This window comes from Ahaetulla prasina, chromosome 7 (genome assembly GCF_028640845.1).
Source record: "Ahaetulla prasina isolate Xishuangbanna chromosome 7, ASM2864084v1, whole genome shotgun sequence".
NCBI lineage: Eukaryota > Metazoa > Chordata > Lepidosauria > Squamata > Colubridae > Ahaetulla > Ahaetulla prasina.
In genome coordinates, this window is record NC_080545.1 from 47237800 (window position 1) to 47251990 (window position 14191).

Here is a 14191-nt window from a genome sequence, read left to right on the forward strand (position 1 = left end):
TCAGGATGACTTATGAAGTCGTAACAGTTTATGTGTGGGTTCTGATTATACATAATGTCTCTATAGTAGGATGGGTAAATAGTTTTCTTATTTTTATGTGACTTTTTAAAATGTTTATTATAAAGCTCTGTTCCTTTTCAAAATATACTTTAGGAAATGTCTGCCCAGCCCCAGTTTCATGAATTGTTACATCTCAACACAAACAAAATAAAGCAGCATCTTTATTTAATATATAACCATAAGTACAAAAATGTTTATTACATAAGACCTGTTTTGTTTATATTATATTGCTATAAGCCAATACAAAGAATGAGTTCATAATTCCATTTTATTTCCAATATATTATATTGTTTCAATACCACAGCCTTGTTGCATTTCATATAGAGCACACTGTAGAAACAAAAATTGATTTTAAGTTAAAAAAATATTAAACACTACAAGAAGCCCTTCAATCTGAAATAGAAATCAAATTTACATTTCCATTTCTTCTACTTGCTTAAACTAGGTTGATTAAAGAAAAACTACATGTTCTAGACTGTCATTTTAAAATTCACCCTTATGAATTCTGAGGAATTTCTGAGCATGTGTGTGTAACACCCCTCCCCCCATTTCAGTAAAGAACTGAAATATAATACAAAAAGAAGCCAGTCAAAGCACTGAAAACAAGCCTATATAAATGTGTTAGAGAAACAAAAGTTTCAAAGAATAATAAGTATTAGCTCTGGGATTTATAATGAAGCTAATAAAATTCAGGCCAGTAATCTTAAAACGTAATGAACAGCATTTTTAATATTGAACACATGAGAGGTTAATGAAGGCTAGAACGTTGTGTAATGTAAAACATTTCAGATGTTGCAGTTCACCAGATATAATTGGATTCAGGAACTGCTTGGCTCTCTTCAGCCTGTTTAGGTGAAGGCGTCTGCTGCCTGTGCTTGGTGCCTGTTGGCCTCAGGGCATTAAGAAGATTGGCTCCATACCCTAAAAAACATAAGCCAGTTCAAAACTAAAGAACTACCAAAGGAGACCTGTTATAGTCACTGTTAATATTTCACATGCAAAAATATTCTACATTTGAAACGAAGTTCCAGGGTGTAACAATGTCTCTATCATTGTAGAACTGTAGAACTGTATCACTTCTATTTCACTGTGAATAATATTATTTTTCTATGATTTTAATGATTATAATGTTACATCTTTCTCCTCTACAGTTCAGAAAACCAATTCATGTCATCAATTTCATAGCACTTAACATACTATTCCATCATAAATCTGTAAGTTTAACAGTCTAAAGTGGCACAATATTTCATTGTTTCTGCAACAATATTGTACAATAGAATCCAGCCATTCAACCTTCCATGATATCTCATTTCCATATCTTACTAATTCAGTGGTTCTGGTAGAATAAAAAATATTTTTCTGTTTTATTTTTTGTGCTTGAACATGCTAATACTTTTTCTATGCCTTTACAAAACCATACTTCTAGATAATGAGGTCACCATTAATATTGGTGTGCGTATGTGAGTGTTTTTGTGCGTGTGCATGCAGAGTAAGGGGGAGAGGGGGGAGAGAGAGAGGGGGGGGGAGGGAGGGAGGGAGGGAGGGAGAGAGAGAATGGAAATGGGTGTAGACTGTAATAAGCCTAAACTGTGAAACAAATTTGAAAGAATGTTTTATAGTGAGGGTATTCATAACCATGTCCTTGTTCTTCAAAGTAAAAACTTAGAATGAGGTATGGCTATTGGCCCAGGCTGATTCACAATTGAGGAAATATACTACCGATAGTTCAATAGCTTGCATTTGGAGAGCAAATTTAGGTAGCTGTGAGGTAATGGATAAGGCATGAATACCAGAGGGAATCCTGGTTATTTGGCAAGATAAAAGATTTAGATTGGATTCACTAGATAAATCATATGAATTTTTTGAAGATCATTTTACTGCAAGTGAAGAACAGGAAAGCAGAGAAGAGATAGGAAGTAAAAGACAAGAAGAAATACAAATAGAAGAAAAGACTTCGCAACAAGAAGAGAGTGAAAATGAAAAAAGAGCAGAACAAGAAGGTACAAGAGCAAAGGAACAGAGAGAGATAAGAACAACTTGGACTGTAAAACCTATATATAAATGAAGTGCTGGAAGAAGAAATAAAGAAGTTATCGATTAACATAAATGGATTGAACTCCCCTATGAAAAGGAAAAAAACGTTTAAGAATCTACAAAAATTAAAATTGGACCCAATTTGTCTTCAAGAAGTGCATATTAAAAAAACAATATGACAACCTATTGGAATACCCCAAAATGGGGAAACTATATTCTGCATTAGCACAACAAAAGAAAAGAGGGGTGACATTATATGTTAAAGAAACATTAAAAGCCAAGCAAGTATATTCAGATGAAGAAGAGAGAATATTGATGGTTGAGGTTGTAATAAATCAGAAACAGATTCTTTTGATTGCAATATATGCACCAAATAACAAACAAGAAGAATTTTACAAAAACCCCATAAGAAGATATTTGAAATGGACTATGAAAACATATGTATGATAGGAAACTTCAATGCAATTGTAGATGTCAAACTAGACTATAGATGCAGTAAAAAAAGTAAAAAAATAAGGACACTCACCAAAACTTTTTTTGAACTGACACAAGAAATAGCCATACAGGATATATGGAGAGAGTTAAACCCAAAGAAAAACCAATATACATTCTATTTGAACAGACACCAATTGTGGCCTAGAATAGATATGATATGGATGTCACCAGAAGTGAGAAGAGATGTCAAAGAGGTTGATACAGAAATGAACATATGGGCAGATCATAACCCAATAAAAATTAGGTGGAAGGGACAAAGGAAGAAATTGAGATGGACACTGAACCAAACCATACTAAAGGACAAGGAGTTTATACAAATAATGGAAAAAGAAACGGACTTCTTTTTTAAGGAAAATAGAAAAGAAGAAACATTACAAAATGTTTGGGACATGGCTAAAGCATACATGCAAGGATTAGCTGTAACATATATAGCAAGAAGAAACAAGAAAAAAACCCAGCAAAGAATACTACAAGAACTCAAAAAGCTGGAGATAGAATTGTAGAAAGATTCGCAAAAAAGTAATGTAAAAGAGAAAATGGAATTAATAAAACATAAATTAAACCTCATAGAAAAAAAAGAAATGGCACAAAAAATTAAAATGGCAAAACAAAACTTTTTTGAAAATGCAAATAAGTCAGGTAGATGGTTACCAAACAAACTGAAAAAAAGAGAAAAAGAAGAAAATAATACATAAACTGATAGATGAGAAGGGGATCCTTCACCATCAAAATGAAGATAAAAAAAGACTTCCAGTTGGTGTTGCGGTGAGAATGGCTTGGAAAATAGTGATCTCCGCCAAGCACCATTGAATCCAGCCAGCAACTGCTGTCGGGAGACCCTACGGGGGTCAAAGCCGCCTTTTGGGGCGGTGAAGAAAGGAGAGGCGCTTCGTGGACCATGAAGAACTCGCAATTTCCTTGTTAGGTCCGAAGTAAGCTCTCCTGAGCAGTAGCAGGGATGACAGCCATTTTGGAAACTCACAAGCTGGGAAAACCAGGACCATAAAATTTGTGCTGGAGCGGTCTGTGGACAGAGCATTGAAACTGGGTGAGATAACTTCCAACTCTTGCTCTAAAGACTTAACCTAAGTACAAGAATTTCAAAAAATAATCTCCAAGTGTTAAGGAAGTGGCAATTAGACACACGGAGAAGATTAAAGACTGAAAATTAAGAAGTGAAAGAAATGCCTAAAGGAAGCTTTAAAATACAGAAAGCCTGGAAAAAAGCTTAAACAATCTGAAAGGTGATTTTTAAACGCCCTGAATTTATCAGATAATCAGCTATTTTTGACATACTGTTTAATGTTGGAGTTTAGAGCAGGAGAGCATCTACTGGAAGAAGAGGAGAACTACAGCATGATAACTTTTAATGAAAGTGAGGAATGTCTAATACACATAACAGAAGAAAGTAAACAACACCTGGAAGGCGGCCTGACCTTGATTCTATTTTAGAAGACTATTTGGATATTTTAAAATACTTAGTGAATTTCTTTTCTTTTTTGAAGATTTTTAAGATGAACTAAATTGCAAATAACTAAACTTTATTGAAACTGATTATTGAATTGTGGACTTCAAAGATTGGAGGAAACCTAGTGGATTAATTTGGATTTGGGTTATTAATGCTATTTGACAGAACGTTCTACGAGGCAAAAAGAAGAAAGGTGATAGAAGAAAAGAGAAAAGAAGAAAAGTTAAATAAGATTTTAAAATTTGGACAATTGAAAATACAAATGACTGGAAAACCAACAGGCTGTAAAATACTAAAGAACTTTAAAAATTATAAATTTAGGGTATTTGGAGGTATAACTATAGGGTTAACTAAATCCTATTAATAATTGGCTCTGTTGGAGTTTTTAAATATTGCAACATTGGAACCACAGAGGTATATTGAGTAATTTTTATCAAATTGTTACAAAATGGATTATCGGGATAATAGAGGTACAGTAGTGGCCAAAATTGTGGAAACCTTTCGGTAAAAGTGTATTTTTGAGGTTTGATGGCTAATAACACCACTTTTATTGGAGTAGTACCATAAAGTTATATATCAATGGAAAGAAAATTTAATCAAGAATGTAATGCAAGAAAGTTTGTTCAATTATCTGTATTCTATGAAAAGTTATAGCCAAATAATCAGAAAAAGGAAGCACAATTTAGGTTGATATCAGGTAGCTTTTCTTCATCTGATTGTAGCCAATGAGCATGAGTGTTTAGACATCCAATCAGGTGTCATCTTGTTTTGGCAATGAGCCAATCAGATCACAGTAGGATTCAGTTATTGATGTCATGTATTGAAGCTGAAAGGAGGACATTTGTCAGTGTGTTATGTGATTGCTATCAAGTTGGTTGGATTTTTTTTGTTCTTTTATTTAGTGAGCTTGTAAAACGTAATAAAATTAAAGGAATGGTGCAAAGAGTTGCCTGGTTGCCCAGAAAGCAATGTAAAATAGTATTATTAAGTGAACAAGGCTACAGTTATAAAGAAATTAGAAGAAAAATTGGTGGAAACTTAACCAAAGGTGGCATTTCTAAGTTTTTGAAGAGGTATAAGGAGACTCGGTCACTATAAAACCACATTGGTAAAGGCAGAAAAAGGTGCATCACAGCAAGTGATGTTAGAATTAAGAGACTGTGCTTACGTGAAAGAAGAAAATAATCTGTGTATATACAAAATGAAAAGATGCAATGCAGTGTGAAGTTGAGTGCAAGGACTGTTCAGGCCAGACTGCAGAAATTTGGCCTAAAAATCTAGAATTCCACAAAAAAAGCCACTTTTATCTCTTAATTTGAAAAGCATTACATTCTTGATTAAATTATCTTTCCATTGATATATAATTTTATGGTTCTACTCCAAAAAAATGGTGTTATTAGCCATCAAACCTCAAAAACAAGGGCCTCTGGTGGCTCAGCAGACTAAGTCTGTCTGTTATTAACACAGCTGCTTGCAATTACTGCAAGTTCAAGTCCCACCAGGCCCAAGGTTGATTCAGCCTTCCATCCTTTATAAGGTAGGTAAAATGAGGACCCAGATTGTTGGGGGCAATAAGTTGACTTTGTATATAATATACAAATGGATGAAGACTATTGCTTAATACAGTGTAAGCCGCCCTGAGTCTTCGGAGAAGGGCGGGATATAAATTCAAATTTAAAAAAAATACACTTTTCTCAAAAGGTTTCCACAATTTTGGCCACTACTGTATATGAAGAAATAATTTTGATGCTCAAAAGCATGAATGAAACTATAAAGAACAATAAGGAGACAAGGGGATTGTCTAAAGATAAAGAAATGAGTGTAGAAGTCTCTCAACAACTGGGGGAAAAAGATGAACATGATATTCAGAAAATAGATGAGAAATTAGAAGAAGCAGTGGAAGAGAAAAATCAAAATGAGATGCAAGAAGATAAAGATAATGAAGAGAAAGGATTGATAAGTAGGAATTAAATAGATAATTCCTTAAAAGTTAATACTAGAACAGAGAGAAAAAAAGAAAAAGTCTTCAAAAAAAGAGAAAGGTTTAGAGAGAGAAAAAGAAAAATCTCTTCAAAAAAAAAAAGAAAGACTTATGGATGGGTGCTGAAATGGTACAGCAAAAAAAGACAAAGGGCAAACCAAAGGGCATACACAGCGGGTATAAAAATATCAAAAAAAGTTATGATTCTAAGAGAGAGAAATAAAAGGGTGATTAAAAAGTCAACAAATGATGGAACTCCAAAAAGATAGTGATAAAATTTATTAATAACATGGAAAAGTAGAAAATACAAATCGGAAAATAGTAGCATATATACTAACATATAATAAATTTATTATAATTAAAAATAAACTAAGATTAGAAGGTGGAAGTTTAAGATTAGGTAATCTAATTGTATTATTAATATTAACAGTGTGTTAAAATATATTGTGAATTTAAACTCTTAAGAAATTGTGGGGACTTGAGATATAATCCTGGGATTGATTAAATTTTGTTAACATTTGGCCTTATTAGTAGTCCTAAATATTTGGGATATTGAAATTATGGTGGAATAATGAGTAATTTTTAAAATTAATGAGGACCCAGATTGTTGGGGGGGCAATAAGTTGACTTTGTAAATATACAAATAGAATGAGACTATTGCCTTATACACTGTAAGCCCCCTGAGTCTTCGGAGAAGGGCGGGATATAAATGTAAATAAATAAAAAAAAAATATTAGATATTAGTGACTTAGTAGGGGATAATAAAAACATGATGCAACAAAATGTTATTTATGTTTAAATGAATTAATGGAAAAAATTATAAAGAATTATAAAGAGAGAATGGTATTGTTGAAGTTGGAATATGCATACTTATTTGTATGGTATTATTATTGTTAGCATTGTTTAAAAATGACATTGATCCAGTCAATACACCATCAAAGAAAATAATCCAGGAATTCTATGGAAAACTTTACAGTCAAGAAAAAGTGTCAGAAGATACAATAAAACAATACTTGGAAAAGGCTACATTACCCAAAATAACAGTGAAAGTGATGTTAAACGAAAGAATAACAATGATGGAATTAACAGAAGCAATTAAAAGGCAAAAAAACAATAAAGCACTTGGACCAGATGGGCTTCCAGCAGAACTTTATAAACATCTACAAGATGTCTTAGGCATGTCAATGTTGAAGATTTTATTTATTTATTTATTTATTTATTTATCTATTTATTTATTTATTTATTTATCAATAAGCACAAGGAAACAAGTAACAGTATAGACGTAGACATGGACACATGAAAAAAATTGGCACAAAAAAAAGGAAATAAATAAGCAAAACATAGCCATAAACACATAAAATGAGTACATTTAATAAATTTAATAAATAAATAAAATATAAATGAGAATAGTAGGACAGGGACGGTAGGCACGCTGGTGCACTTATGCACGCCCCCCTTAGGGACCTCTTAAGAAACATGAAAGGTCCATGGTAGACAGTTTAATGTAAAAGGTATGGGGATTAGACAGATTAACAACAGGATCAGGTAGAGTGTTCCAGACATTTACTACTCTATTGCAGAAGTCATATTTCCTACAATCAACATTAAAGCGAATTACATTCAGTTTGAATCTATTGATAGCCCTTGTGTTATTGAGGTTGAAATTAAAGTACTTGTTTATAGGTAGGACGTTTTGGTAAATAATCTTATGAACTAAGCTTAGGTCGGAATGTAGATGGCGTAGTTTGAGGCTATCAAGGCCTAAAATTTCAAGCCTGGTGGTTTAGGGAATTTTATTTCGAGCAGAGGATTTGAGTATTCTTCTAGTAAAATATTTTTGGACCCTCTCTAATGTATTGAAATATAAATATGGGTAGATGCAAATATTACCTTAATACCAAAAGAAGACTCAGATTTACAGCAGATAAAAAACTATAGACCAATGTCATTATTAAATGTAGACTACAAAATATATGCCTCAATAGTAGCAGAGAGACTAAAAAGATTCCTGAATGAATGTATACACTTGGACCAGAATGGTTTCTTACCCAAAAGACAAATTAAAAATAATATGAGAATCATTTTGAATACATTGGAATACTATGAAGTACACTCTAAAAAACAGCTAGCACTGATCTTCTTAGATGCACAAAAAGCCTTTGATAACCTGAATTGGCAATTCATGATACAACAATTAAAACGTATGGACTTTGGTGAAAAATTTATAAATATGATTAAGGAAATATATTCTAAACAAATGGCAAAAGTGATAATAAATGGGGATATGACAGAGAATTTCAACATAATGAAGGGTGCAAGACAAGGATGTCCTCTGTCTCCCCTATTATTTATACTAATTTTGGAGGTCTTGATTAGAAAGATCAGACAAGACCCAGAAATAAAAGGTATGGAAATTTAAAAAAATTACAAATTATAGGCGTTTGCAGACGATCTAGTATTTATCCTAGAAAAACCATTAGAAATGGGACCTAAATTAATAAAAAAAAATTAGAAGATTTTGGTGAAGTAGCAGGATTAAAAATAAACAAAGAAAAGACTAAGATGTTGGTAAAGAATCTTACAAATAAACAGAAAAATGAATTGATGGAAAAGATGGGCATTCATATAACTAAAAAAGTAAAATATTTAGGAATTTGGTTAATGGCAAAATGTACAACCATTAAAGAAGATAATTATTTAAATTAATACAACAAATAAAGATAGACCTGGAAAAATGGAAAAACTTACAGCTGGCGATGGTTGGAAGAATAACTACAATAAAAATGAACATTTTGCTGAAGTTACTATTTGTTTCAAACAATTCCGATAAAACTAGAAAAAAAGTTTTTTGAGGATTTAAATAAATTGATTTTAAAGTTTATTTGGCAAGGGAAAAAGCAAAAATAAAACTGAAAATGCTACAAGCAGCTAAAAATAAGGGGGGATTTGGATTACCAGATTGGTAGTTGTACTACCAGGCCTCAGTGATTACATGGGTGAAAGAATGGGTTAATTTTCGGAACAAAACAATTTTGACTTTAGACGGACATGGTTTACAATTGGGGTGGCATGCATTTATGTGGTATGGGAAAAATAAAATAAAAAATGTCAAAGACATTATATTAGAAATGCTTGCTTTTAGTATGGGAAAGAATGAAAGAAAAACATTACATGAAAATACCGGTCTGGCTATCCATGATAGAAGCACTAATACATCCAAATGTTCTTGAACTGAAAAAAATTACAAGATATAGAGATATCCTAAATGAACAAGGGGAATTAAAATCAAAACAGGAACTGAAAAATTAAGGGATTGATATGTCTTGGTGGCCACTTATGTAAATACAATCAAGATACAAGAAAGATGCAGAAATGTACAGATTTTACAAAGAACCTTCAGAATTAGACCAGATATTTTTAGGGACGGATGATAAACTATTAAAAAAAATATAGCTACCTATTGAATTTTAAAATGGAAGAACAAGTAAAAGAAGCTATGATAGTATGGTCCAAAAATTTTGGATACACTATAGAATTAGATAAATGGCAAAAAAATATGGGAAAGAAACTATAAATTGATGATGTCATCAGCCTACAAAGAAAATATCTACAAAGTTTTATAGGTGGCAACTGCCACCAGCAAGAATGGCAAAGATGTTCCAAAATATATCTCCCAGATCCTGGCAATGCAAACAGATATTGGGTTCTTACTATCATATGTGGTGAACTTGCCCTATGGCAAAAAAAATACACAGTGGAATACCCCAAGGCTCTGTTTTAGGCCCAGTACTCTTCAACATTTTCTTCAATAACTTGGACAAGGGGATAAATGGGGAACTCATCAGATTTGCAGATGACACCAAGCTGGTAGGAATAGCCAACACTCCAGAAGATAGACTAAAGATACAGAAGGATCTTGACAGACTTGAACTTTGGGTGCTACCAAACAAAATGAAATTCAATGATGAAAAAAGTAAGGTTCTACATTTCGGCAAGAAAAAAATGCACAGGTACCTTGTATATGTGGTACCTTGCTCAATAGTAATAACCGTGAGAGGGAACTTGGGAGTCCTAGTGGACAACCATTTAAATATGAGCCAACAGTGTTGTTCTGTCCCCCTACCCAACCACAATCAATTAGAAACGCAAACTGACTAGATGTGCCAGTAATTTATTCTTGCTGCAGATAACAATTCTGGCAACGAACCTGTGAGTGCTTGCCAAGTCCTCTTATCTATCAGAGCAAATGCAGTCCAAGCTGGAACAATCCCAAGTTCAGAAGGAAACGAAACAGAATCCAGGAGCCAAAGTACAGCCAACGTTTTCAACAGTCAATTGTTTGTTCGTCACAAGAACTATAGGGCAGCCCCTCCTGCTTTTATATCCTGTGGGGTGTGGCTCTGTGACTCAGAACTCTTTAGGCCTGCCCCACCCTTTTTTTTGATGTTGCCATCTCTCCTGTCTGCGATACCGGGGGTCCAGCCACGACTGATTGTCAGCAGCTGGGTCTTGAGGCATGACCTGAGAAGGAGGAGATGCAGGAGACAGAGCCCTCGTCATCTCCTCCACCTGGCCTGCCTCTGGGACTTGGAGTGGAGCCAGAGAAGGAGGCTCCGCAAAGGGAAGCCCTGTCGGCTCTTCCCCCTCGCTCTCTGAGTCACTTTCTGCCAGGAGACCAGGTTCAGGGGGGCAGGTTCGGGGTGGGTGGGGGCGAAGACACAACAAGAGTGCAGCAGCTGCCAAAAAAGCCAACACAGTTCTGGGCTGCATAAACAGAGGATTAGAATCAAGATCATGTGAAGTGTAAATACTACTGTATAATGCCTTGGTAAGGGCACACTTGGAATACTGCATTCAAACTTGATCACCACGATGTAAAAAGATGTTGAGACTATAGAAAGAGTGCAGAGAAGAGCAACAAATATGATTAGGGGACTGGAGGCTAAAATATATAAAGAACGGTTGCAGGAACTGGGTATGTCTAGTTTAATGAAAAGAAGGATTAGGGGAGACATGATAGCAGTGTTCCAATATCTCAGAGGCTGCCACAAAGAAGAAGGAGTCAAGCTATTCTCCAAAACACCTGAGTGTAGGAGAAGAAGCAATGGGTGGAAACTAATCAAGGAAAGAAGCATCTTAGAACTAAGGAGGAATTTTCTGACAGTTAGAACAATTAATCAGTGGAAAAACTTGCCTCCAGAAATTGTGAATTCTCCAACACTGGAAGTTTTTAAGAAGATGTTGGATAACCATTTGTCTGAAGTGGTGTAGGGTTTCCTGCCTAAGCAATGGGTTGGATTAGAAGACTTCCAAGTCCCTTCCAACTCTGTTATTCTATTCTATTCTAAAACTGGAAAAATGAAAATATACCTATAGAGGAAAATGTAATAAAGAAAATACTAGAATGTGCTGAAGTGGATAGATCAACATTGAAAATTAAGGATAAAGAGGAAACAGAATATTTTTTAACCTGGGACTTATTTTATCAATGGTTAGAAAATAGAAGCAGAAGTTAGAAATTTAGAATCGAGGAGGATATGTAAATAAAAATGAAGTAAATCTGCAATTAAATAATGAATATTGAATAACGAGGATAAGTAAACATGATTAATAGACTTGGATGATAATGGTTACAAATGTGATGGTTATATGATGTTTATAATGCTTCATATTATTAACTACCGTGTTTCCCCCCAAATAAGACCATGTCTTATATTTTTTTGAACCCTGAAATAAGCACTTGGCCTTATTGCCATGTGCTCAAAAGCCCCATTGGGCTTATTGTCAGGGGATGTCTTGTTTTGGGGGAAGCAGGGTAATTATAGATAAAACTGAATAGAGTGTTTAATTAAATAATGGAAATTTTTTAATAACAATATGTGAAGAATATGATGAATAGATTTTGAGAATAATGGTGATAGCTATTGTATGTATGAGTTATTATTTGTATTTAAAAAAGATTATACCCAGTCAGTACACTGCCATTGTGGATAAGGAAATTTTATATATAACAAAGAAAATTGTATAATAAAAATAATATTAAAAAAGATAGCAGGAACCCAAGAGAATGTGAAGTCTTGGGCACAAAGCCACTTTGGTCAGGTCACTTTTTCTCAGCCTTAAGAAGGAGGCAATTGTAAACTATTCGGGGGGGGGGGGGAACATGCCACAAAAACTAAAGGGACTTGTCCAGACAGTCTCTGAGAATCAGCTATGATGGAATGGAAGAAAAACATACTTACACTGTCAAAGCAACAGGCATTATTTTAAAATGTGGCACTGTGGCATTACTGAAAACTGTTGCTTGGAACCCAGTTGTTTAGAAACAATAACTGATAACTTATCACCATGAGTCATTCTAGACTTACATATTTAATGGTCAATAGTTGCATGCTAGGATTTCAGCTGAAGATTACATCCTTCGGATAAGATTACATTGTCACTATGACCTGAACCTAATTTTGGAAATTTGGCATTTACAAAAAAATAATAATGGTGCAGAAGGGGAAATTGGCTGCAAAAAAAAAAATTGTGAATTTTTTGGCCAGAACCTGATTTGGTCCTGGTCAGAAGCATTTGTGACCAGAGGTTCTACTGTAACACTCTTACATACAGAGATATCTAAAAACTTAGATTTATCAGGACTTACTTTTATTGCAGTTCCTTCCATGCCATCCATCTTGACATTGACAGACATTTGGCTCAATACAGATTCCATACAATCCACAGTTAGGTTCACAGACAGCTATAATGGGTTATATGAACATCAAATGTCTTTCTCCACAAGAACCTTATACTGTATTGTACAATTCTTATTAGTATGATGTGAAGACAATGACCCTCCGAATCTGCCACCCTTCCCTTTTCTTTCAGCCATTAAGATATCTAAACCAAGCAACAGTACCCAAATTCAGAAAACCTAAACTGTGGCAAGATTTACTGACCTTCCGCTGTGTTGCTCTTGAAAGAAAATTTTGAAGTATAAAGTAGGCAGTCCTTGTTTAGCAACTGCCTCATTTAACAATTGTTTGTAGTTCTGAGGGTCATGAAAAAATACCTTTATGACTAAACCTTTCATTTATGACCTTTGCAGGTCAGTAAAGAAAACGGAAGTAAGTACATAAGTACATACATGGTTTCGCTTTCTGACTTCTTCACTTAATGACCAAGTTGCTGATTCCAATTGTAGTTGCTAAACAAGGACTGCCTCTATTCCATTCAAAGACTTTGCCTTTGTGTTGAAAGAGTTAATGAAATTCTAATCTATGTTTTAGTATATTGCCCTGGTTATAAATATGCCCTATTACAGATAATGTCTTTCCAGTTGATCACATTTCCAGATCAACTGGATTCATTCTGTTTATAGTTATAATAGTCCAATTAATATAATTTGATTTCTATGAATGTAACTACTTTTTGCTTTACTAACTGTAAGATATATTGTACTACGATCACATCAATTTTATAATTGTTTATTTTTATTTTTATTTGCTATCTCAGAATTTGTTGTCTTGTGTTTTTATTTGATCAATGATTGTAATAAAGATTATTGATTGACTGAGTAACTAAATCTTCTATTAATACTTCTTAAAAACTTCTCCTACTTACGTTTTGAACAAAGGTCTCCCTGGTAACCTTTGGAGCACTTGCATTTATTTTTACCAGTACATTTACCTCCATTTCGACATGGCTGATGACATTTGCCTAGGAATAGAAAATGTGATACTAGTGCCTTGCTTTATTTAAATTAAATCTAATCCAACACCACCAGTTGTTGTCATGTATTTGGTCAATTGAGACTTTCACATAATGCTTGTAATGTAATCTAAGTTGCTATGGATACATATGAAAATAGGAATTCATAGATTGCTGCTTCAGGTAGTCCTGGACTTATGGTCACATATGGGATTGGAATATCAGTGGTAGAATGAAGCAGTCATTAAGCAAGATGCCCACATGATCACTTCACTCAATGTCCGCAATCCTGTTGTGATCATTAAGCAATCTCCCAGATCATTAAGCAGATGGAGCAACAACAGTGGTGGGTTGCTCCCGGTTTGTTCCGGTTCTTGCGAACTGGTAGTAAAAGCGGTGAGAGGCTCCACCCACCCACTCAAACATGGGTGCTTCTGCTTCATGGAGCTTCTGCACGT

At 34.2% G+C, this 14191-nt stretch overlaps 1 protein-coding gene across 1 annotated transcript in view; it reads right to left on the reverse strand.

Moving 5' to 3' along the window:
- Positions 1–310: 310 nt before the first annotated feature.
- Positions 311–14191, reverse strand: part of WIF1 (WNT inhibitory factor 1) — a 59520-nt gene continuing 45639 nt past the window's right edge. The window contains exons 8-10 of the mRNA XM_058189960.1: positions 13647–13742; positions 12688–12783; positions 311–981 (exon numbers count right to left, since the gene is read on the reverse strand). Of these exons, the coding sequence (XP_058045943.1) occupies positions 860–981; positions 12688–12783; positions 13647–13742 (314 nt within the window). The 3' untranslated portion in view covers positions 311–859. The remainder of the gene's footprint in view (positions 982–12687; positions 12784–13646; positions 13743–14191) is intronic.